The 26054-nt window shown below is 46.7% G+C and overlaps 2 protein-coding genes and 1 long non-coding RNA gene across 4 annotated transcripts in view; 1 reads left to right on the forward strand and 2 right to left on the reverse strand.

Annotated features, from left to right (window-relative positions):
- The window catches only part of P4HA3 (prolyl 4-hydroxylase subunit alpha 3), a 41951-nt gene extending 39819 nt beyond the window's left edge, over positions 1-2132 (reverse strand). The window contains exon 1 of the mRNA XM_083609940.1: positions 1458-2132. Coding sequence (XP_083466066.1) covers positions 1458-1639 — 182 coding nt within the window. The 5' untranslated portion in view covers positions 1640-2132. The remainder of the gene's footprint in view (positions 1-1457) is intronic.
- Positions 2133-7428: 5296 nt separating this feature from the next.
- Positions 7429-18062, forward strand: LOC310760983. The gene is made up of 3 exons (XR_014547150.1): positions 7429-7769; positions 12143-12266; positions 17065-18062. It is a non-coding gene; the product is annotated as an uncharacterized lncRNA (long non-coding RNA).
- A 482-nt stretch (positions 18063-18544) lies between these two features.
- Positions 18545-25980, reverse strand: LOC310760815 (sialidase-3-like). 2 transcript variants are annotated; one of them, XM_083609997.1, is made up of 3 exons: positions 25873-25980; positions 22007-22218; positions 18545-20700 (listed from the first exon to the last, which is right to left on the reverse strand). In XM_083609997.1, the coding sequence occupies exons 2-3, from the start codon at positions 22211-22213 to the stop codon at positions 19639-19641; spliced, it is 1269 nt and encodes a 422-aa protein (XP_083466123.1). In that variant the 5' UTR covers positions 22214-22218; positions 25873-25980; the 3' UTR covers positions 18545-19638. The 2 variants fall into 2 exon arrangements, with proteins under 2 accessions (XP_083466123.1, XP_083466122.1); XM_083609996.1 differs by lacking the exon at positions 25873-25980 and adding an exon at positions 22487-22684 and having other exon boundaries at positions 19348-20700.
- Positions 25981-26054: the final 74 nt, after the last annotated feature.

Consider the following 26054-nt stretch of genomic DNA (forward strand, 5'->3'; position numbering starts at 1 on the left):
TTCAGCCCAGACACTGAGGTCCAGCTCCATTCCCTCATTGCAAGAAGTGAGGTTACAGGGAACCAGGCAGAGGGCCTTCTCGGTGGTGGCGCCCGCCCTGTGGAACGCCCTCCCATCAGATATCAAGGAAATAAACAACTATGTGACTTTTAGAAGACATATGAAGGCAGCCCTGTTTGGGGCTGTTTTATACTGTTTTTAATATTCTGTTGGGAGTCACCCAGAGTGGCTGGAGAAACCTAGCCAGATGTGTGGGATGTAATAAATATATTATTATTATTATTATTATTATTATTATTATTACTATTATTATATTGACTGACTGGAAGGTATGCAGAAATCTGGAAATCGGACCATATGAAGAATGGTTGAAGGAGCTGAGTATGTTCGGCCTCGAAAAGAGGAGACTGAGAGGGGATATGACCTGAAGGAGCGTCTCCACCCCCATCATTCTGCCCAGACACTGAGGTCCAGCGCCGAGGGCCTTCTGGCGGTTTCCTCATTGCGAGAAGCAAAGATACAGGGAACCAGGCAGAGGGCCTTCTTGGTGGTGGCACCCTCCTTGTGGAAGCCCTCCCATCAGATGCCAAAGAGATAAACAACTACCTGACATTTAGAAGACATCTGAAGGCAGCCCTGTTCAGGGAAGTTTTAAATGTGTGACATTTTAATGTATTTTTATTCTTTGTTGAAGGCCGCCCAGAGTGGCTGGGAAACCCAGCCAGACGGGTGGGGTACAAATAATAAATTATATTATTATTATTAAGGGGCCCCTGACCATTAAATCCAGTTGTGGCCAACTCTGGGGTTGCGGCGCTCATCTCGCTTTACTGGCCGAGGGAGGCGGTTTACAGCTTCTGGGTCATGTGGCCAGCATGACTAAGCCGCTTCTGGCGAACCAGAGCAGCGCATGGAAACGCCGTTTACCTTCCCGCCGGAGTGGTACCTATTTATCTACTTGCACTTTGAGGTGCTTTGAACTGCTAGGTTGGCAGGAGCAGGGACCGAGCAAGGGGAGCTCACCCCGTTGCAGGGATTCAAACCGCCGACCTGATCGGCAAGTCCTAGGCTCTGTGGTTTAACCCACAGCGCCACCCGCGTCCTACTGCCATTATTATTATTATTATTATTATTATTATTATTACTACTACTACTACTACTACTACTATAAATATCTGACGGGCTGTCCCCTGGAGGATGGAGCAAGCTTGTTTTCTTCTGCTCCAGAGGGTGGGACCCAAACCAACACATTCAAATGACGAGAAAGGAGATTCTGGCTAAGCGCTAGGGTAGTCAGAACTGTTTGACAGCAGAATGGAAGGTTATCCGGCAGGGATTATTCAGCTGCGATTCCCTGCATTGGAGGGGGTCGGACTACATAGCCCTGGGGTGTCCCTTCCAGCTCTACGATTCCAGCCTCCCGGGCTTGATCCCCGCCAACAGAGCCCGGCCCTTACCTCCTGAGGTCCTCCAGCCTCTTGGCTTCCTCTTCCAGGTAGGTGTGCAAAAAGCGCAGGAGCTCCCTCTCGGTGCTGAGCGCCTGGTGGATGCTCAGCATGGAAGTATAGGTCTCCGCCTGGACGCACTGCGAGAGACCGGCCAAAAGGGCCAGTGCCGCCGCCGCCGCGGGCCACAGCATCACCTTACTCTTCTGCACAATGCCTCTGTCTCTCGCCTCCGCCTTCCTTCCTCTCCCGCAGGCTGGGATCCAAAATCTCCCCTCTCCTGCGCCCACCCAGCTCCTCCAGTGCCACCCAGTCCCTCTCCCGAAGCCAAGGGTGCGTCGGTGGTGTCATGGGCGCAAGCGGAGCATCCCTTTGCGCGGCTGTTGCGCGCCCTCGGTCCTCCTCCTCTGGAATCTCGCCCTGAGCTGCGAAAGCCCAAACGGCATCCCAGCACCGACTTGAATCTCTCTCTTTCTCTCGCAGCAGCAGCAGAAATGAGCCGAATGGAAACCAGATGGGGAAAGAGGCAGTAAAAGCCGCTGTGCGTTTTCCCCCTCCCTCTCCAGTCTCTGCAAAGCTCCGGCAAGGATTCGCTGAGGCTGCTCAGAAATCCGTCTATCTCTCCCTGTCTACTCCAGGATTGAAAATGGGGTGGGAGGGGAGACGGGAAAGTCCTCCCTTGGCTCAGAGGCTGAGCATCTGCTTTAATAATAATAATAATGATCGTCATACCTTGGGTTCCATATAGTTAAAGCTCTGGTTTTCCCAGTAGTGATGTATGGAAGCGAGAGCTGGACCATAAAGAAGGCTGATCACGGAAGAATGGATGCTTTTGAATTTTGGTGCTGGAGGAGACTCTTGAGAGTCTCATGGACTGCAAGAAGATCAAACCTATCCAATCTTAAGGAAATCAGCCCTGAGTGCTCACTGGAAGGACAGATCCTGAAGCTTGTATTGTATTTTTCCTGTTTTTGCAGTTTTGAAAACACACACACACACACACACACACACACACACACAAATTATTATTATTATTAGAGTCTCATGCCCTACCAACAGAGCTATGCTGGAAAACACCAGCAAGGGGAAAAGGCTTGTGTTCGAATTCTGCTTGCTGGTTTCCGACAGGCTCTGTGAGACTGGGATGCCGAACTACATGGGCCATGGATTCAGCAGATGTTCCTTAGATTCTTAAACTTGGCATGCTGCTGCCAACAGTGTAGATCAGTAGATCCCAACTGGTGGTCCGTGGATCCCAGGAGGTCTGCATAACCCACCCAGGGGGTCCATGAAACCATTCACATAACAAAAACTACCATAGAGATATCAACATTTCTGAAAGGAGGTGGTCCAAGGTGTGCTGGGCCCAGGGGTTAACCAGAGCCAAGCGGTCCAGATCCGGTCCCAAATCCAAGGATTCCGCGAGGAGTCAGTCCAACAGGGCCAAGGAAGGAAACCAGGCTAGGTCAGGCACAGGGTAACAGGCAGGTTCCAGTAAGCAGCAATGTTGCTCCCGCAACCTGGGGCGGGGTCCAGCAGCCTTTTATCTCTGTCGGGGTAATGGCCGGTCCTGATCCCCCGGTGACTCACCTCCCTGTCTCGCCCGAAGGCGAGCACTCCTCCTGCGAGTACTCAGGTCTCTCCTTCTCTCAGACCTGAGTCTCTGCAGCTCGGGAGATGTCGGTGGGTTACTAGACCCAGGGGCCGCCTCAGCCTCCCCTGACCCAACCGGTAGTGGAGCAGCTGTAAGTGATGGCCCAGCTGAAGGCCACGAGGTCATCCCTGCATCTGGAGCCAGGGCAGGCTCAGGCCCCTGACTCAGCCCAGCTGGTGCTTGTTGCAGGGGAAGCTGTGCAGACTGGGACTCTTCAGAATCAGGCCCCAGACTTGGTGCAGATGCTGCCTGAGGCAGAGGATCTGGTGCGGACTAAGATTTCTCCGGCTCCAAGTCTGAGGCCGAGTCCCAGGCCATCACACATGGCTTGGTTTTGAAAAACAGGGGTTCTGCGGTACTTAGCTAATTGGGAAGCCACTGGTGCAGAGATTATGGAGCAAGATGGATAAGGCAGCCTGGTCCATGTGTCTGGAGGTCCTGGGTTACCCAGACAACAAGACCCCCCTCTCGGCCTCGCTGATGGGGTCCAACGGAAAGCAGAGCAAGACATTTGGCACCAGCTTGTCTGAAGGAATTGCCAGAAGGAGGTGTACAAGGTCCACACTTCTGAATTGCAATTGATGGAAACCATAGGCAGTGGCGGATTCACGTAAAGCAACTACTCTATTCCGAACTTAAATATGGAATGTGTAATGCTGGTGGTCAACAAAAGAGGTTTAAAGACTCTCTCAAGGCAAATCTTTAAACATGTAGTATAAACACCATCAACTGGGAAACACTGGCCTGCGAGCGCTCCAACTGGAGAACAGCCTTTACCAAAGGTGTTATGGGCTTTGAAGACACTCGAACTCAGGACAAAAGGGAGAAACGTGCTAAGAGGAAGGCACACTTGGCAAACCCTCACTGTGATAAACTCCCGTCTGGAAACCAATGTCCCCACTGTGGAAGGATGTGTGGATCCAGAATTGGCCTCCACAGTCACTTACGGACTCATTGCTAAAACCGTGTTTATGGAAGACAATCTTACTCGGCTACGAGGGATCGCAGAAGAAGAAGAAGAAGAAGGAGAAGAAGAAGGAGAAGAGGAGGAGGAAGAGGCTAAACAAGCTATAGCTTAGGGCCCCACTCTCTTGCCCCCCCCCCAATATACTTCTTAATTGTATTTCAGTTGAACAATTACTTTGGTAAAATACATATTTTGTCATGTGCAAATGGCTTTAGATACCTATCAGGTCCATAAATTACCGTATAGCATATGTTCAACATGAAAAACAGGGACCGTTTGCTGTTGACAAAGGACAGCTGGACATATAAAGGGCCCCATTACCTTCAGTATCTTAGGGCCTCATCAAACCTAAATCCGGCCCTGACCACAGGAGGGGAGAGTGTTATGCTCAAATCCTATTTCCCTTGGGGGAAAACTGGTTGGCCACTTTGGGAAGAGGATTCTGGACTCAGAATCATAGAATCTTAAGAGTTGGGAGGGACCCCAAGGTCATCTAGTCCAACCCCCTGCAAGGCAGGAATCTCAGCTGAAGCATCCATGGCAGATGGCCGTCCAACCTCTGCTTAAAAACATCCAAGGAAGGAGAGAGTCCATCTTCTCCCGAGGGAGACTGTTCCACTGCCAAACAGCTCTTACCACCAGAAAGTTATTCCTAACTTTTAGTTGGAATCTCCTTTCTTGTCACTTGGAGCCACGGGTTCGAATCCTACCCTCCAGAGCAGGAGGAGCAGAACTTGATAGGTCATTGGCTTGACCCAGTAATTTCTTCTTATGCTCTTCTTATGTTCCACTTTGCTGGAGAGTCAATCCTCCAAGCTGCTTTCATTTGCTCTGTGTTTTGAGAGGTAAACACAGGCAGAAGCCTGTGTGCAGATGATGGAGGCTTGGACAGCATGGCGATGCCCTGAATTTCTGAGCAAAAAAAATCCCTGAACTTTGCAAGCAGTTATCCTTGGGATTCAAACATGAATGCCTAGGCTGCCCCCTTGTGGGGAGCTCTTGCAGAACAAGCAGAGCATATTTGGTAGGCCTGGGCTGAATGTACAGTGGTACCTCGGGTTACAGATGCTTCAGGTTACAGACGCTTCAGGTTACAGACTCCACTAACCCAGGAATAGTACCTCAGGTTAAGAACTTTGCTTCAGGATGAGAACAGAAATTGCGCCGTGGTGGCACGGCAGCAGCGGGAGGCCCCATTAGCTAAAGTGGTGTTTCGGGTTGAGAAAAGTTTCAGGTTAAGAACAGACCTCCAGAATGAATTAAGTTTGTAACCAGAGGTACCACTGTATGTGCATTGGGGGGGGCATTAGAGTAGGGTTTTCAGAGGTGTGAAAGGTTCCACCACCCCCTAAAATTTTGCTCTTCATCAGAATTACTAAGCTGCTTTTTAGAGTATATGCAAATATTTCCTAAAATGTTGGACTGCTTCTGATAATAATAATATTTTTCAGATTCAGTGGACCCTCTGGATACGAATGTAATTTGTTCCCGGGGTCTGTATGCACCCTGAAAATTCCATAAGCAGAGGTGCTGCTTCTGCGCATGAGTGCGCAGCGAAACCCAGAAGAATACACTTCCGGGTTTGCCATGTTCGCAACCCGAAAGTTATGTTACCCAAAGGTAACATAACCCGAGGGTCCACTGTATTTGAAAACAGCTATCATATCACCTCTCAGTCTCCTCTTTTCCAGGCTAAACATACCCAGCACCTTCAATTGTTCCTCATACGGCCCGATTTCCAGATTTCTGCACACCTTTCACGCAGTCAATATCATCATCATCATCATCATCATCATAATAATATATTACTTATACCCCGCCCATCTGGCTGGGTTTCCTCAGCCACTCCTAATATTCTGTTGGGAGCCGCCCCGAGGGGCTGGGGAAACCCAGCCAGATGAGCGGGGTATAAATAATAATTTTATTATTATCATTATTATTATTATTATTATTATTAACTCTAATGAATCAAATAAGCCTGGCAATGACAAGGCAAGCAGACTTTGCAGCAAGGACGGTCATGGGATGTGCCCAAGGCCAGGAAAGGGGAGACAAAAGCGTGAATAGAGCACAATTCTGCTGATTTGCTCGATTTCTGTTTTGTGATATAATAAGGGCTCACGCATGCCCAGACAGCAGTGTTGAAATCCAGACATTGCCAACCTGGGGCTCTCCTCGTGTTGGCTCCTTACCTCTCTCGCCCTGACCTGGCCACTGTGATCCACGCGACGGTCACCTCCAGGCTTGATTATTGTAACTCACTGTACGTGGGGCTGCCCTTGAAGCTGACCCAGAAACTCCAGAAGGTGCAGAATGCCGTGGTGAAGCTCCTTACGGGGTCCTTGCCACGGGATCACATTCACCCAGTGCTTTACCAACTGCACTGGCTCCCAGTGGAGTACAGGGCCAGGTTTAAGGTGCTGGTTTTGACCTTTAAAGCCCTATGCAGCCTAGGACCCTCGTACCTATGGGACCGCCTCTCCTGGTATGCCCCACGGAGGACCTTAAGGTCCACAAATAGCAACACTTTGGAGGTCCCAAGTCGCAAGCTTGGTCTCAACTAGGGCCAGGGCCTTTTCAGCCCTGGCCCCGACTTGGTGGAACACTCTGTCACAAGAGACCAGGGCCCTGCGGGACTTGACATCTTTCCGCAGGGCCTGCAAGATGCAGCTGTTCCGCCTGGCCTTTGGTTTGGACTCAGTCTGACCCTTATGTTTCCCTCCCCTTATGGTTTTGATGAGGCTGCATTTTAAATTGCATTTTAACATGTATTTTAAATTGGATCCTCCCTCCATTATGTTTTTACTGAAATTTTACTGTTGTTAGCTGCCCTGAGCCTGGCTCTAGCCAGGGAGGGCAGGGAATGAATGAATGAATGAATGAATGAATAAATAAATAAATAAATAAATAAATAATTAGCGTCTCCACCCCCATCGTTTTTCCGGAAACTGAGATCCAGCGCCGAGGGCCTTCTGGCGGTTCCCTCATTGCGAGAAGCAAAGCTACAGGGAACCAGGCAGAGGGCCTTCTCGGTAATGGCGCCCGCCCTGTGGAACGCCCTCCCATCAGATGTCAAAGCGATAAACAACTACCTGACATTCAGAAGACATCTTAAGGCATCCCTGTTCAGGGAAGTTTTTAATGTGTGAGATTTTAGTGTATTTTTGGTCTCTGTGGAAGCTGCCCAGAGTGGCTGGGGGAACCCAGCCAGATGGGCGGGGTACAAAGAATAAATTATTAATTATTATTATTATTATTCATATCCCACTGCTCCAAGGAGCTCAAGGTGGTGGCCTGGGTCTCCCTCTCTTCATATCCTCACATCAACCCTGCAAAGTAGGTGACGCTGAGCACCAGTGACTGGCCCCGGGGTCATCTAGTAAATTTCATGGCTGACCTCTGTTTGCCTGCTTGGGTGCGCACACCAATGAATTCAGCAGAATTGAGTTTGGAGTAAACATGCATACGGTCAGGCTTTATACAATGCCGAAGCTAATTCCTAAATCCTGGCCTCTCTGAGTCACGATGCGGCACGAGTGTGCCAAAGTCCACCTTTTTGCAGAGGGGTCCCAAAGGATAAATGTCCAGGCAGCTGGGATGGGTGGACGGGAGCCAGCAGAAATATTAGCACCCGATTGATGCAGAACCATGAAAGCGTTCGGACCACAGCTTCTTCTTTTGCTGGCGCTGCTAGGATTCATTGGTAAGTACCGTATTTTTCGCTCCATAAGATGCACCAGACCATAAGGTGCGCCTAGTTTTTAGAGGAGGAAAACAAAAAATATATATATTCTGATCAAAACAGTGGATGTATGATTTTTGTGGTTCATGCTGTGGCCACAGACGTGTGATTTGATGGGAAATTTGGGGTAGCCCAATGCAAAAATCCTGAGAATCCATGTGGATCTGTGCTTTGTAACCACGTTTTTGTGCCCCCCCCCTTTTTTAAGCATGATCTGCTTTTTGCCCCTGGGCAATTCAGCTCCAGGGACCACGCATTCGCTCCATAAGACGCACAGACATTTCCCCTTACTTTTTAGGAAGAAAAAAGTGCGTCTTATGGAGTGAAAAATACAGTATCTTCCAATGACCAGATGCAAAAGGAAGTCTGTCTTAAAGGGAAATATCTCAACTTATCATGGGAGAAATAGTCTTTGTTGAAAGAGCCTCTTTTCCCTGCTGAAAGGGATAGGAATGTTTTTGGGTTTTTTTGTCTGATTGCCCTGCATTTTAGGGTGCCTTGCCACTGAGGGCCTCTGTTATTTTAGCTCAGTGGTAAAGGATCGGTTTAGCATGTAGACAGAGGGTGGTGAACACAGTGCATGATATCATGGGCTGTCCCTTGAGTCCGCTAGATGACATCGCAAGGGATCGATGCCTTAGGAGAGCGAGAAAAATTCTCAGGGACGATTCACACCCCGGCCAGCACCTCTTCAATCTTCTACCCTCAGGCAGGAGATATAGAAGTCTAATCAGTCGTACCAACAGGCTAAAAAACAGTTTCTATCCGTGGGCTGTTAGGCTGCTGAACAGAAAATAATACAGTCATACCTCAGGTTACAGACGCTTCAGGTTGCATTTTTCGGGTTATGGACCTGCCGAAACCTGGAAGTACCGGAACGGGTTACTTACGGGTTTCAGGGGTCACGCATGCGCAGAAGTCCTAAATCGTGCTTTGCACATGAGCGCCGAATCGCAACCCACGCGTGTGCAGACGCACCGCTGTGGGTTGTGAACGCTGCAGGTTGCAAATATGCATGCCGCACAGATCACGGTCGCAACCCGAGCGTCCACTATATAGTGCAACTGACTTTCAGGGTTGGTGTGTTGTGCGACAAGCACACAGAGTGCAATGAGACTGAGTGTTTTTTTTGGGGGGGGGGGAGGCTCAGTTAATTTTGTTGTACACAGGTTGTACGTTGACAATAACGGTATTATTATAGTGGTACCTTGGGTTAAGAACTTAATTTGTTCCAGAGGTCCGTTCTTAACCTGAAAATGTTCTTCACCTGAGGTACCACTTTAGCTAATGGGGCCTCCCGCTGCCACCGCGCGATTTCTGTTCTCATCCTGAAGCAAAGTTCTTAACCCGAGGTACTATTTCTGGGTTAGCGGAGTCTGTGACCTGAAGTGTCTGTAACCCAAGGTACCACTGTATTAGGTTCAACGCTTGGCATCTCCCTGGGACCACCAGAGAGATCTTGTAGACCACTATGCTGTCAGCTAGGATCAGGGCCAGATTTATGTATAAGCCAAACAAGCTATAGCTTAGGGCCCCACTCTCTCGGGGCCCCCAAAAAATTTAAAGGGGAAAAAACCTGGATGTACATTTCCAAAATATGAGAGAAAAAAACAAATAAAATAAAACCTCTGGGTATAGGGCGGTGTATACAGTAGTTTTCCGTGTATAAGACCAGGTTTCCCCCCTAAAAAATAATGTCAAAAATTAGGGGGCATCTTATACACGGATACATCTTTCCCCCATTTTCTTAAATCCAAGTAAATAATAAAATATTCAGTTTCTCACTTTTCCAAACTTAAATGCAGTTCTTTGCATTTCTGCAGCGGTCTGTGATTTATTTATTTTTAAATCCTCATGAAAATTGGTCAACATTTTAGTCCAAATCTCTCCTATCATTATACTTCCGGACCTGTTTACTGAGAATTCTTCCTGATTTGTTTGCGCAGTTTGTGGGGAGTTTAGACAAGCTTGTCACTTTAATGAGCATTTATCCTAATTTGTTTCCGGGATGTGTGTGGTGGTTCGATGGCATTTCATCAAAACAAATGGTATCCCACAATTTCATTTGCATTTTCCCAGAACTTTCCTTATCACAAAAACTCTGATTTTATGGGGGGCGGGGAGTGCTTAAAAGTGCCAATTCAGTTTTAATTTTGTGACCTGAATTTCAATTGCTTAGCTGAACACGTGCTTGATCTCAGTTGTGTTCACTCTAAGAACACTCCTGTGATAAATCTCTCAAATAGAAGCCCAGATGAATCACACTGGTTTAGACCGCAGGCACCATTTGAGACACGGACAAGCCATCCTTTGTAAAACATTGGCCGGGAAGACCAGCTGCAACCGAAAAAAATGTCTGGGCTTTGTGAGCTAATCCGCAGGAATTAACTGGGGCGAAACAACATTAGTTCCGGCACTCAGGATCTATCAACAACCCCCCTCTGTGTGAAGATGGGCCTGCTTTATTTGTTTATCCGATTTACAAAATATTCCTATACATCACAAAACCAACAATAAAACAACCTCTGTAAAAAAGCATGAAATACGTTGCAATTTAGTAGAAAGTTGGTGACATGAAATGGTGAGCCGGCCCACTCATTGCACAAATGGGACATTTGTCCTGCTGCTACTAATGCCCCTTGTTCTTCTACACCCCTGTGCAAATTAATTGAAAGAAGCATTTGAACACGGTTTGGCATGGAGTCTACTGTACAGTGGTACCTCTGGTTACGTACTTGATTCGTTCCAGAGGTCCGTTCTTAACCTGAAACTGTTCTTAACCTGAAGCACCACTTTAGCTAATGGGGCCTCCCGCTGCTGCCGCGCCGCCGCTGCATGATTTCTGTTCTCATCCTGAAGCAAAGTTCTTAACCTGAGGTAATATTTCTGGGTTAGTGGAGTCTGTAACCTGAAGCATATGTAACCTGAAGGGTATGTAACCCGAGGTACCACTGTACTAGTTTCAAACAGTCACTGTTGATTTCCGGATGCCTGTACCACACTTGAATCAGACCCTGAATGAGCTTCTCCATAGTCGCACAGTCTACAGAACGGAGGCGACTTTTGCATATAGCCCACAAATTCTCAATGGGATTTACGTTCGGGGAATTCCCTGGCCAATCAAGTACCTGTATTTGCTGCTCTGTCCTGAATTTCTTCACCACTTTCGATGTGTGACGGGGGCTAGATCCTGCTGCAATATCCCAGTACCGTCAGGATACCTCTTTTCCAGCTCTGGAATAACTCTCTTTTCATAGAACCTCAATATATTGTGGAGAGCGCATCATTCCTTCTATTGGCTGCAGGCTTCCGACACCATTATGACCAACTGACTTTTCGTGTTTGTTTTGAGTACAGGATTATGAGTTAAGATAGAAAACATGCTTTTTAAAATTAATTTGCACAGGGGTCAGATGCTTTGCTCCCACCCCCTTCAATCATCTTGCTGGTCCAGTGGGAGGGAAGGAGAATTACCAACCATTTGTTGTTGTCGTTTAGTTGTTTAGTCATGTCTGACTCTTCGTGACCCCCTGGTCCAGAGCACACCAGCCACTCCTGTCTTCCACTGCCTCCCGCAGTTTGGTCAAACTCATGCTGGTAGCTTCGAGAACACTGTCCAACCATCTCTGTCGTCCCCTTCTCCTTTTGCCCTCCATCTTTCCCAACATCAGGGTCTTTTCCAGGGAGTCTTCTCTTCTCATGAGGTGGCCAAAATATTGGAGCCTCAGCTTCACGATCTGTCCTTCCAGTGAGCACTCAGGGCTGATTTCCTTTAGAATGGATCAGTTCGATCTTCTTGCAGTCCATGGGACTCTCAAGAGTCTCCTCCAGCACCAAAATTCAAAAGCATCCATTCTTCGGCGATCGACCTTCTTTATGGTCCAGCTCTCACTTCCATACATCACTACTGGAAAAACCACAGCTTTAACTATACGGACCTTTGGTTCATCTGGTTACTCCTGCCTAAGTGCGGAATCTGAAATTTGTCCCTGTTGAAATCCATTTTGCCAGTTTCATTAGTTTTGTGTTAGTGCTACACTGGGTGCCTGCTGTGCTCTCAGAACATCTCAGGTCCAATCCCTGCCATCTCTAGTTAAAGCAGGAATGGGGAACCTCTGATTCTTCAGCTGTTGACAGACTCCTGTTGTCACCTGCCAGCACGCCTGAAGATCTGGAGAGGGGGAGACAGAGATTTGGAGGAGCAACTTATAGGGCCACCTATAGCTTTAACTATACAGACCTTTGTTGGCAAGGTGATGTCTCTGCTTTTTAAGATGCTGTCTAGGTTTGTCATCACTTTTTAACCTTCATTGTTGTGACTTCCTATATCCTAGCTGGACAGGAGATGGGAATCCCACTGAATACACGGACCTGTGCCAGTTGGAGAGGTCTCTGCCGTCGCTCCTGCCTGGCTTACGAGATCCACCTCGGTGTTCACGGTTGCCCACGTCACTATAGGTATGGCTGTTCTCCTTGTGGGTTGATTGTTTAATGTTTGTGAGCACATTAAAGTCTCATCACGCTTGTTAACGCCTGCCTTGGTCCATTGTGACCCCAAGGTCTCGTTCGTTCATGGTCCCTCACCACTGTGATGTTCCCAAAGCAATGTAGGATTGGACTCTGATTTTAAAATAATTTTTAAAATAATTTAAAATAATTTAAAATAATAATTATAAAATAATTTTTATTAACCGGCCAATCAAATCAAATTAAATCACATCACATAAATTCCGAATTACAAAGCCGAATTTTAAATTTTTTGGGGGGGACCCATATTTCAAGATCCGAAGGGGGATTCTGATCATCTTCTTGCTACTGCGTTAATGTCCAAATCAATCCAAATCAGTCCAAACAGAGTTCATAATTCTATCCAGTCTTATCTTGCTGTTTCCACATCACATCTTGTTCATATATTTTCTCTTTTTTCTTTATGATCTCTTCTGATAGTCTCCTTAAGCCGATAAACACCAATAATAATCCTGTGTGAATTTTTCCATTCTTCCAATCCTCAAATCGAGATGGTTTCCATATATCATCACCTTCATAGATAACATCGCTCTTTCCATCATTAATCTCACAAAACTGTCGCTCTTAAGTCCCTCAGAGGAGTTTCACCCACAATATATAAACAGCTCTATTTCTCTCTTTCTCCTCCCAGACTCAAGACCTCCGACAGAACTTCCCAATATGGCGACGGCATTTTTAACTGCATCATTCCAAAGCTCTTATACATTCCACGCTCTTCTTAAAACATGCTTTGGTTCGAAAGTTTTTTTGTTTTTTTAATGAATATTTATTAGATTTTCCAATTTTATATAAACACATAAAGAAAAAGAAAAAGAAAAATATTAAAAACAATTCAGTTTCGATAACAATTTTTCCATCACATGTTTCTTTGACTTCCTCATACCTCCCCTTCTTGTTCTCTAGTTCAATTTGTTAATTCAGCAAATCCTATTCTCTTAACATTCCTTTTAGAATATCACCTTATTTTCCACTCAACTTTTTTTTAAAAAAAAAATTTCACAACAAAAACAATTATAATCCCCATTATCTTTATCATAACAGCTAGAGACCACCAAGGTTCAATCCAACATCTTTTCAAAGTTCATTAATTTTATAATATTTCTGTAGATATTCCTTAAATTTCTTCCAATCTTCTTCTGCTGACTTTTCTTCCTGGTCGCGGATTCTGCCGGTCATTTCTGCCAGTCCCATATAGTCAATCAACTTCATCTGCCATTCTTCCAGAGTGGGTAGATCTTGAGTCTTCCAGTGCTTTGCTATGAGTATTCTTGCTGCCGTTGTAGCATACATAAAAAACGTTCTGTCCTTCTTTGGCACCAAATGGCCGACTATGCCCAAGAGAAAAGCCTCTGTTTTTTTCAGGAAAGTATACTTAAATATCTTTTTCATTTCATTATAAATCATTTCCCAGAAGACCTTAATCTTTGGGCACGTCCACCAAAGGTGAAAGAATGTACCTTCAACCTCCTTACACTTCCAGCATTTATTATCGGGCAAGTGATATATTTTTGCGAGCTTGACTGGGGTCATGTACCACCTGTATATCATTTTCATAATATTTTCTCTTAAGGCATTACATGCCGTGAATTTCATACCTGTGGTCCATAACTGTTCCCAATCAGCAAACATAATGTTATGTCCAAGATCTTGTGCCCATTTAATCATAGCTGACTTAACCGTTTCATTCTGTGTATTCCATTTCAGCAGCAAGTTATACATTTTTGACATAATTTTAGTTTTAGGTTCTAGCACTTCTGTTTCTAATTTAGATTTTTCCACCTGGAAGCCAATTTTCCTGTCCAAATTGTATGCCTCCCTTATCTGAAAATAATGTAGCCAGTCTCGGACTTTGTTTTTTAGTTTCTCAAAACTCTGCAATTTCAGTCTATCTCCTTCTTGCTCCAAAATTTCCCAATATTTTGGCCAACTGGCCTCCATATTGAGTTTTTTCTGAGCTTTCGCTTCCATTGGTGACAACCACCTTGGGGTTTTGTTTTCCAATAAGTCCTTGTATCTAGTCCAAACGTTAAACAAAGATCTCCTAACGATGTGATTTTTAAACACTTTATGAGCTTTAACCTTGTCATACCACAAATATGCATGCCATCCAAAGACATTGTTAAAACCTTCTAAATCCAAAATGTCTGTGTTTTCAAGAAGCAGCCAGTCTTTCAACCAGCAGAATGCTGCTGACTCATAATACAGTCTAAAGTCTGGCAGGGCGAAGCCACCCCTTTCTTTTGCATCAGTTAAAATCTTATATTTTATCCTAGGCTTCTTGCCCTGCCAGACAAATTTAGAAATATCTTTCTGCCACTTCTTAAAACATTCCATCTTGTCCACAATTTGTAATGTTTGAAACAAAAACAACATTTTAGGCAATACATTCATTTTTATAGCTGCTATTCGACCCATCAAGGAAAGCTTCAAATTTGACCATATTTCAAGATCTTTTTTCACTTCTGACCAGCATTTCTCATAATTGTTTTTAAATAAGTTCCCATTTTTAGATGTCATGTTAATCCCCAGATATTTCACCTTCCTCACCACAGACAGACCTGTTTCATTCTGAAATTTCTCTTTTTCAAACAATGTCATATTTTTCTCTAAAACCTTAGTTTTGGTCTTGTTCAATTTAAATCCTGCCACCTGACCGAATTCTTGGATTAATTCTAAAACTCTTTTTGTACTAGATTCTGGCTCCTGTAATGTCAAAACTAGATCATCTGCAAATGCTCTCAATTTATACTGTTTGGCTCCGACCTGGTTCGAAAGTTTATCTCCACACAGCCTTAAATCCACAGCTTAAGTCCTTAAAACGACATTTCTGACTTGTGAGGGGAGGGGATTCTTGTTTAATCACATAAGGAAAGAAAGGAAAGTTTTCCCCCCTCCCCCATCAGTCATTTGCCATACCGTATCTTGGTGTATCTTCTCATGTTTTATTCTTGTCTTGTTTTATCAGAGATCTCTTCTGTTAGCAGTCTTTACTCCCCCTCCTTCCTTGAAATATGTGCATTCCTTCATCCAAATTGTTTCTTTTGAAGTTCTTGCAGCTAGCGGCGCGGATCAGGGACGGCGTCCAGGAGTGCCGGAATCCCACAGGAGGGCTTTGTGCCTAGTGCCCCCATCCCCACAAATTCGGGGGTGGTATAGGGCACAGCAGGCAAGGGCAGTCCCCCCCCACCATCCGGGGGGGGGGTAGGGAGGCTAATTACTCCCATCATAGCCTCCAAATTACCTCGTGTGGGTCGGAGAGATGTTATTGTCAGCCATCTTCCGATGCGCCCCCTAATGCCCCCCCCCCCCAGATTGGACTCTGATTTATAGAATACACACAGAGGCTTGACCAGCAAGACTCTGGGAGGAGTGCGTACAATAATTCCTGTCCACCCCTTGGCCCAGGTTGTTTTATTCACAAAAGAACTTTTTACACAGTGTTCGTAAGAACCAATCAGATTTCCTCTGAGCATTTCAAAAAAACCCACGTGGGACAAAGTCAGATCAGAAGAAATTCTTTTAACTGCAAGGACTACTCTGAGCATGCATACACAATCTGAGAGTAAATAAAACAGGACTAGAGGAATGCATTCAGGTCATAAACAGGCAGGAAAGGAAGGAAATAGGGCAAGGAAAGATATTTACCATCTCCTTGTGAACTCTTTTCCTGGCCCTTAAAGGTAAAGAGACCCCTGACCATTAGGTCCAGTCGTGGCCGACTCTGGGGTTGCGGCACTCATCTTGCTTTATTGGCCGAGGGAGATGGGGTACAGCTTCTGGGTCATGTGGCCAGCATGACTAAGCCGCTTCTGGCGAGCCAGAGCAGCGCACGGAAACGCCGTTTACCTTCCCGCCGGAGCGGTACCTATTTATCTACTTGCACTTTGACATGCTTTCGAACTGCTAGGTTGGCAGGAGCTCGGACCGAGCAACGGGAGCTGACCCCGTCGTGGGGATTCAAACCACCGACCTTCTGATTGGCAGGTCCTAGGTGCTGTGGTTTAACCCACAGCGCCACCCGCCTCCTGGCCTTTCAGATCTACCTAAAGATTAAACTACATCAAAGCTAACTATCATCTTTATGACCCAGGGTGCCTGATGAAGCAACTGGCCTGTGTTTCAGAATGCTTATACGTGCCTGTCAGGTGTAGAGAAATAGGACATAGATGCAGAGACATGGATTGATCAGAAATCATATCAAAATGGCTCAAACCCAGTCAATGCAACGCTTTCATCGCAGACACAAATGGCTTGTTCCATATTTTTTATAATTCCTCATAGCAATCCCACCTGATCACTACCCAGCTGATAAGATATTTTGCTCCGACGTGCATCAATTTCCACTTGTTTAGGTTGAATTGAATTGGCCATTTTAACGCCCATTGGTTCAGGGCTGCCTTCCTGTCATGGGGGCCAGTTTCCGCTAAGCGTTGGGGGGAAAGGAAAGCAGGGGGAAAGAGCTACGAGGAGAGAAAACCCCTTTACATTAAGTCCAAACACTACTTAGGTCTCTGCAATTGTTGCATGGATTCTTTGTCACCTCCCCAACTTTGAATCCAGCGAAATAGCCCAATATTTGGGAAGCTCAGGACAATGTGTGGGGCAGGGTGTGGGGCAGTGCTTTGGGCACCAGGCAGGGTGACCTTTCAACAACCTGCAGCCTTGTTCTTCTGAGACTGCCCTTGGTGACTGCAATTCTGAAAAAGACTCGTTTCCTCTTCATTCCCAGATGCTGTGTGCTGAGAACCTAGCACAGACAGGAGGTCAAGGAAATCCATCACTCCAGTGAAGGGAAGGATGTTCCGGGTACAAGCTGATCAGAAGAAGAGTGCCCCCTGTTATAGACAGCATTTTGCAATACAGTGGTACCTTGGTTCTCAAACTTAATCCGTTCCGCAAGTCCGTTCCAAAACCAAAAGCGTTCCAAAACCAAGGCACGCTTTCCCATAGAAAGTAATGCAAAACGGATTAATCCGTTCCAGACTTTTAAAAACAACCCCTAAAACAGCAATTCAACATTTACTATCTAGCGAGACCATTGATCCATAACAATGAAAGCAATAAACAATGTACTGCAGTCACACAATCAATCAATCAATCAATCAATCAATCAGTAGCTGAACTGGGTTCCACACATTCACAAAAACAAAAAAGAGCCGCAATAACAAAAAAGCAAAATAAATAGCAAAAAAACAGACAGAACTCAGCGTAACACTCAAAACGGAAGGGTGGCACTCAGATCGGAAGCGTAACACTCAAAACTGAGAACGTTCTGCTTCCGAAAAAGGTTTGCAAACCGGAACACTTACTTCCGGGTTTGCAGTGTTTGGGTTCCATGTTGTTTGAGTACCAAGGCGTTTGAGAACCAAGGTACCACTGTATCTGTTTATTTGACATCACCATGGAAATCATCGCCTCCCAACAATTCAATATGGCTTCGATTTGTTTTAAGCTGATATGTTTTTAAGTTGCTTATTTCTGCCTTGCAGCAAATTGATTGTGACTGTTTAATTTTCTTTAAAGGAAACGGTTCAGAGGACACATGATGCAACTTTTGAAAAGTTCGACAAGGCTAAGTTAAAGCTTTGCAACTGTCTAACACTACTTTCTGCTTGTTTATCGTTCTTAAGACAAAGATGTAGCACATAGTGTAACCAACCGTAAGAAAAAGTACGGTGGAAAATTCATTGTTTGGCAATAATGATTAAAACATGCATTTATCTTGAACATTCTGTTTCAGCAAATGCACACCCACGACTGCTTTCCGTCTAGACAACAGGGTTTTAGTCACAGACGGGGCATAAACTTGGCTGGTTTTTGCTGCCAAACAGGAAATTCACTAACTCTGAAAGGGAACACACCAGGAAGATAACAAGGAAATATATGTTGCTGGCTGAGATGTGCATGTCCATTGTGTTCTAAGAGATAAAAAAAAAATACATATATTTTCACACCAGCGGACAACAGAAGGAAAGCTTGTGCAAAATAACAACAACAATAATAATAATTTATTTATACCCCGTCCTTCCCGGTTCAGAAAACCGGGCTCAGGGCGGCTAACAACAGATTTTAAACACTTACGTAATTGATGCAACAAAAAACAGCATAATTTACAGTATAAAACGTTAATAACAATAAATTCAGAATTCAAAAATCAACTTAGGGGGAAATCCATCCAATAAACATTAGATGAAATAAAATATTTAAAAAATATGATAGAATTAATATTAAGACAGTGTGACACAGTGGTTAAGATGTCAGACTAGGACAGGGTTCTAATCCCCACTTGGTGATCGCCAGGGCTAGCTGGCTAAATTACCATATTTTTTGCTCTATAAGACTCACTTTTTCCTTCCTAAAAAGTAAGGGGAAATGTGTGTGCGTCTTATGGAGCGAATGCAGGCTGAGCAGCTATCCCAGAAGCCAGAACAGCAAGAGGGATCGCTGCTTTCGCTGCGCAGCGATCCCTCTTGCTGTTCTGGCTTCTGGGATTCAGAATATTTTTTTTCTTGTTTTCCTCCTCCAAAAACTAGGTGCGCCTTATGGTCTGGTGCGTCTTATAGAGCGAAAAATACGGTAGTCCTATTTGGGCCAGTGAGGAAACCAGGGGAGAATTAGCTGTGGGATCCCAGTGCGGGTAGTCCAAGCGGGAGATAACCAGAGAAGGGACCACTATGGTGAGACAGTCTGCGGGCAGGGAGGGTCTCATCCTGCGTACCAGATGGAGCTGCTAAACAGCTGCCCTGGACACAGAACTGACCTGCGCCTCCATGGACAGCTGGGAGTCCAAAATGACTCCCAGGCTGCGCACCTGGTCCTATGATTCAAGACACTATTCAGAAGTGGTGCCTGTTCTGTTCCAAGGCTTCTTCATCCAACTGAGTCCAAAAATCTCCCAAGATCTGCACAACCCATGAAGTTATGGAGAAATCAGCTGGGTCATTTTAAGGTCAAAGGGCCTCTGAAGGCATGAACACCCTTCCCTTAGATCGGGGTGTGTGTGTGACTAACTGTGGCACTCCAAAATAATAATAATAATAATAATAATAATAATAATAATAATAATAATAATAATAATTTATTTATACCCCACCCATCTGGCTGGGTTTCCCCAGTGATGCCTAACTACAACTCCCATCGTTCCTGGCTGTTGGTGCTGCTGGCTGATCCTCCATCTCTAGAGGATGGTGGACTCTTCTTCCTTGGAGGTTTTCAAGCAGAGGTTGGACGGCCATCTGTCATGGATGCTCTAGTTGAGATTCCTGCATTGCAGCGGGTTGGACTAGATGACCCTCGGGGTCCCTTACTGCTCTGCGATTCTATGATTCCCAGGCCTTAGGTTCTTCAGAAGCTCAACGTCGCTGAAAAGCTGAAAGGCAATTTCTTCGCATGCAGTCGCCACCCCACATTCAAACAGGCACCCAAACATCACCGGCTTGCCCTCCTCCTGGCACACGACCAGGTCCGAATACCCGCTGGGCCCTTTGTTCAGCACCCAAGGGGCTGCCCAGCACCCCTTCTCCAACGGAGAGGGGTTCAGGTAGATGCCCAGATCCGAACGCTTGTGGCTGTTTGTGGGGTGGGAGAAGACCAGCCACGACTTGGTGCTCCTCTTGCGAGGGGCCGAGGAGGGATCGACACCCAGCAGACACGCCGATTCGCCAGCGCCTTCCTCTAGGCCCCGATCTGAGGGTTTCGGCGCCGGGGCGAAACTCACCACACTGCCCTGGCACCCATGGGGCGGCTCAGGCAGCTGCTTGCAAAGAAAGGGCTTCTGGAAATGGCCTCCGTTATCGGCGCTGAAGGCCTCGGCGCGGCAGCGGCTCCAGCCCGAATGCCGGGCATTGACGTACAACAAGCGGCTTCCGTCCTGGCGGTTGATCTCAGCCACCTGGCACTCGGTGGCTCGCAAGTCCTCAAGAAGCTGGCCCCGTGCCCAACTGCGCCCTCCGTCGTCGCTGAGCAACGCGAAGCAATGGGGAGCCGCGCAGCAGAGCGGGCAGAAGCAAAAGCAACGTTTGCCGGTGCGGTAGGCGTAGGCTGGGACCGCCAGGCGCCCGGAGCCGAGCTGCACGCCGTGGCCCGGCCCGACGGCGAAGGTGGCCCACTTCCTCCGGTCGCCTCCAAACATCTGCCTGGTTAAGTCCACCGCCTGGCTCCAGGTGCGGCCGCCATCTTGGCTGGAGACGTAGCAGAGCTTGGCGGCGTTCCTCCCCGTCGCAATCTGCCGCCGGGCTGTGACGTGGTCCAGAACGCAGATGAAGAACAGGTAAGTGGTTCCGCTCTTCTCCTCGTGAACCGGGCAGGGGTTCATGGTGCGGTATTTGGGGAGCGTGGCCATCAGCAGGGGCTCCTGAGGACCCCACTGGAGAGAAGAAGAAGAGTTTGGATTTGATATCCCGCTTTATCACTACCTGAAGGAGTCTCAAAGTGGCTAACATTCTCCTTTCCCTTCCTCCCCCACAACAAACACTCTGTGAGGTGAGTGGGGCTGAGAGACTTCAGAGAAGTGTGACTAGCCCAAGCTCACCCAGCAGCTGCATGTGGAGGAGCGGAGACGCGAACCCGGTTCCCCAGATTACGAGTCCACCACTCTTAACCACTACACCACACTGTCTCTGAAACAGAGAAGGGACAAAAGGGTTTGCTCTTGGGGTGACGTCTCTGCGCACTTCACATCCGACCTGGAATCGTCATCATTAATTAAATCTGCATACTTTCCCTCGTCCGCAGGTCTCAGGGCAGATCACAACATGTAAGTTAGCGGATTAAAATGTATAAAAGGTAAAGGGACCGCTGATCATTAATAATAATAATAATAATAATAATAATAATAATAATAATAATAATTTATTATTTGTACCCCGCCCATCTGGCTTGGGCCTCACCAGCCACTCTGGGCAGCTTCCAACAAAGATTACATCAAAATGTCACCCATTAAAAACTTCCTTGAACAGGGCTGGCTTCAGATGTTTTCAGGTAGTTGTTTATCTCTGATGGGAGGGTGTTCCACAGGGTGGACACCACCACTGAGAAGGCCCTCTGCCTGGTTCCCTATAGCTTTGCTTCTTGCAGTGAGGGAACCGCCAGAAGGCCCTCAGAGGTGGACCTCAGAGTCCGGGCAGAACGATGGGGATGGAGACACTACTTCAGGTATACTGGGCTGAGGCCGTTTAGGGCTTTAAAGGTCAGCACCAACACTTTGAATTGTGCTCGGAAACGTACTGGGAGCCAATGTAGGTCTTTCAAGACCAGTGTTATGTGGTGTTGGCGGCCGCCCCCAGTCACCAGTCTAGCTGCCGCATTCTGGATTAGTTGTAGTGTCACCTTTGCTCTTAGCTTGACATACATTCCTTCCTTCCGCCCTTGCCTCATCACCAGCTACTTGGCATCGCCCCAAGCCCCATCCACTTCTAAAGGAGATGGGGGGAGTTGCTTCAGAAAGCATTCCCCCCCCCATACATAGTGTGCAGAGCACCACCCCGCCTTCGTTAAACAGCTTACCTGAGCTGCCTGCCACCCTGCTGTCACGCTGGAGTTGGTGTGGCCGCATATTGGCAGGCCCATAAACTGCTGCGTGACGACAGCCTTACATTTATTGTATATAGTAAGAAAGAAAAGAAACGTGCAAGGAAGAATAGCAGCGTTACGCTTTCTGCTCCTGGAGTTACCTGAACGGACGTTCCTTCCTTCCGCCCTCGCCTCATCACCAGGAACTTAGCATCTTCGTCTCGGGGGGATGAGCGCTCCTCTGCAAACGCCAGGAAGGTGGACTCAGAGGGCAGGTAAAGCAGCGCTGGGATGCGGTAGGTGAGGCCCCCTCGTTTTTTCTGGCTGAAAAGAGTCACCTTCCCAGAGCCAGCCTGAGCCTCGGCCATGTTTTCTGGGCATGCAGAAATATTTGGGGAGGTGAGAGGAGGGAAAGAGGGAGATGAAGAATCCAATTAGTTTGTTGCATCACCTGAAAGGTCCTTTCTCCCTTTATAAACCTGCCCAGGTGCCAAGATCCTCCTACCACCAGCCCATATTCCTCACCAGGGGGAACTAAAAGCTAAGTCGCACCCAGAATCCACTGTCTTCCTTGATTCCCATAAGTATACAAATCCTGGATTTGCACCCTGTAAGGGACATTTTGCCTCCGGGACTCAGACCTGGAGAAATTTCACACTTCTGGCCGGAACCAGTCCGGGTTGCAAATCTGCCTGCCGACATGTACTGAGCAACCAGTAGCTAATTGACAACCTGGTAAGAAAAACAGCCAAACAGACCCCCACCCCCCAATAACATCCAGTTTACAAAAGCTGTGAAGCTTGGTCACCTGCAAAATATTCCTGCTCACTAAAGGTGACCAGTAGGCTAGTTATCACCAGAAATAATAATAATAATAATAATAATAATAATAATAATAATAATAATATTTTAAAAAAATTCTACCCCGCCCTACCCGGCCAGAGCCAGGCTCAGGGCGGCTAACAACAGCAAAATTACAGTAAAAACAAAATGGGGGGGGCAATTTAAAATACAGGTTAAAATGCAATTTAAAATGCTGCCTCATCAAAACCATAAGGGGAGGGAAACATAAGGGTCAGACGGAGTCCAAACCAAAGGCTAGGCAGAACAGCTCTGTCTTGCAGGCCCTGCGGAAAGATGTCAAGTCCCGCAGGGCCCTAGTCTCTTGTGACAGAGCGTTCCGCCAAGTCGGGGCCAGTACTGAAAAGGCCCTGGCCCTAGTTGAGACCAATCTAACCACCTTGCAACTTGGGACCTCAAAAGTGTTGTTATTTGTGGACCTTAAGGTCCTCCGTGGGGCATACCAGGAGAGGTGGTCCTGTAGGTACGCGGGTCCTAGGCCGCATAGGTATTTAAAGGTCAAAACCAGCACCTTAAACCTGACCCTATACTGATCTATAGGAAGCCCTCTTCAGCCAAACTGCAAGCATTACATGCATAAGCTGTTTTATAGAGTCTCAGACTATTGCTCCACCTAAGCTCAATACTGTCAACACGGACTGGCAGCAGCAGGAATCACAGTTAAAGAATTCCTGACAGGGGGCCATTCAAGCAGCAATGTTTCATCTTTAAACCCACACACACACACACACACACACACACACAAAACCAGACTCTGCCTCTCAGAATATTTGCACAGGGCTACAGTATAGTCCTCAGGGTTGAGAGAATAAATCCTAAATAGAATTAGCTGCGCCTCTTAAAAAGTAACCAGTATAAAGTAAGCACACAAAACACTAAAAAACCATTCTACGCTCTGAATCTTATATTAATAATCCAAAAATTGAGAGAGCTATGTACAAGATCTACTACAGAAGCCACAAACAGAAAACTCATTCAAATTGTGTCCAGAAGGAAGATACAGTCTTTAAATGTTCCTTTAGCCAGGCTCCTGTAGATATCAACAAAGGATAAGTTGGATCAAATGAAGTGTCGGTGGTGTTGCGCACAAGAGTTAGACAGGGTGCTGGCATTTGTCACCTGTTTCGCCCCTGAAGAGTAACAGCTTTTGTTTGTGTGTGTCGGGATTCACAGAATGCTGTGTGAGATAGTAAGTCTGCAGGCTTGAGTTTGCTAGCCGATGCAGCTGGCTGATACAACACTTTCTATGGAAGAGCTGAGTCAGAAAGACTCAGCAGTAATATGCTGTCAGTTGACTGGCTGTCATCGGTTTAAAAGGGATCCTGGTGTGGAAGAGTGTGGAGAGAGAGAGAGAGAAAGAAAGAAAGAAAGAAAGAAAGAAAGAAAGAAAGGAGGGAGGGAGGGAGGGAGGGAGGGAGGGTGGGTCTTCCTGTTTGCCTTAAGGTGCAGCCAGGCATTCTGTTTGACTGTATGAAATTCTCATGTATTATAGCCTGTAGAATATTGTATATACAGGCATACCTCGGGTTACAGATGGTTCAGGTTGCGTTTATTCGGGTTACGGACCGCCGAAAGCCGGAAGTACTGGAAAGGATTACTTCCAGGTTTTGGCGGTCAGGCATGCGCAGAAGTGCTAAATCGCATTTCGCGCATGGACAGAAGCGCCAAATCGCAACCCGCACGTGCACAGACGCGGGTTGCGAACACTGCAGGTTGCGAACATGCATCCCGCACGGATCACATTCGCGACCCGAGCGTCCACTGTATTTGTGTGTATATATATGTTATGTACTGAGAACAATAGGATCCAAAATGTAGCAGTCTGATTGGTCCCAGAACAATGCAGCAGTCTGATTGGTCCACAGGAGCCACCCAATCCAGCTCCAGGTGGAAGTGAATCCGCAACCTGATTGGCTTACAGGAGAATCCCGGAATTAGCCAATCACGTGCAGCCCATTGTGTAAATAATGTATATAAAGCAGATATTTTGGGAAAACTTTCATTCCTCCTCACCACTATGAGCTGAATAAAGAGCATGAAATCCACTCTCGACTTCGAGTATATTTCTCTCTCTCTGTATATATATATAGCTCACAATAAATATACTGCACTGCACTGAAGAACCTGGAACTCTGATCATTTCTGCTAAAGCACAGCGGAGAATTCGCAACTGTGTGTGTGTGTGTGTGTGTGTGTGTTGGGGCAGGATCAGGACCTTGGTATTGGGGAATGACTTTTTAATTTTCTACTGGGTTGCCACATTTCAAAGTAAAAACCAGAAAAACCTGAAAGTTGTTAACCTCTCTTGAGAAAAAGCCTGAAGTTTGACATATGGCACTCCTACTTCAGCAGTTAAAATGGTATCCCTGATCATTATTTTCACGGTAAGGAACATTTCCAGGGATCAAACCCTTGCAAGATTTCTCCCAGGAGACAAAACAGCAAGTTTGGACAATGCTTTATCCAAGTTGCAAGCTCACCAGCTGCTATTATTATTATTATCATTTAAGATGTAGGGAGATCCTTTTCCTAAATCTCTACCGCTTTGGCTCTAGGCAGAAGCCGCCTCTTCTGTTTAAAGGACTGGGTTTCCACACACCCCCTCCCGTCACTGGCAGAAGCGTTTTGAAAACAGGAACTCGGCTGCTGAAATCCTCAAGCGCTTTCTCCGAAAAGCGGCGAGAAAAATGCCTTTTTCCTTAAAAAAAAAAATAATGCATTGCAAATATTGCAACGTTCCTATGCGGTACACCTGAGATTGCATCACATCCTTTTTTTGCAGGAAACGGGGGGGGGGGCACAAAAACACGGCTCTCTTTGGATTTCCAGCACTCATCCTTCCCTCCTCCCCCCCCCCCAAAAAAAAAATCCTGATGCGAGGAGGTCTCTCCCAGGGGACTGAAATCGATCTTCCTCCCTGGGCAAACTTCTGCAAAAATAAGTGGGGCTGCGGGAGACGCTTCCATCTAGGGCGGGGAGGTTTTATATCCCCACCCCCATAAAAGAGATATATTCCCTAGTTTATATTTTACCCCTTTAAATGCATCACACTGGCCGCTCCCATCCTTTCATGGAGCTTCCCCTATTTTTTTTGCGGGGGGAGGAGGATAATTATGGGTTTTCTCTCCCTGGGATTTTCCTGCAGCGTCCTTGCTGCATCACTCACCGTGCAAAGGCTTTTCCAACTCCGCAGGTGAAAGGGATACAAGCGGTGGCGCCGGGAGAGGATCGGTGCGCAGGATCAGCTCCCTGGATGGGCGAGATCAGGATTTCCTCCTCCTCCGAAGCACCGCCCCTCCTTTAGCCACGCATCACTCAGCATCCCGGAGAGACATCCCACAGCATCCC

Source organism: Podarcis filfolensis, assembly GCF_964270895.1.
Source record: "Podarcis filfolensis genome assembly, chromosome: 4".
Taxonomy (NCBI): domain Eukaryota; kingdom Metazoa; phylum Chordata; class Lepidosauria; order Squamata; family Lacertidae; genus Podarcis; species Podarcis filfolensis.

Bases quoted from the DNA above. Each gene is read 5' to 3' on its own strand.
- LOC310760815 (XM_083609996.1), bottom strand. From the start codon at position 22,547: ATGTCGGCAGGCAGATTTGCAACCCGGACTGGTTCCGGCCAGAAGTGT. The intron at 22,219-22,486 runs GTCTGAGTCCCG...CTGCATGCCCAG, and splicing joins GAAGTGTGAAATTTCTCCAG to AAAACATGGCCGAGGCTCAG. The intron at 20,701-22,006 runs GTAACTCCAGGA...TCTTCTCTCCAG, and splicing joins AGGAAGGAACGTCCGTTCAG to TGGGGTCCTCAGGAGCCCCT.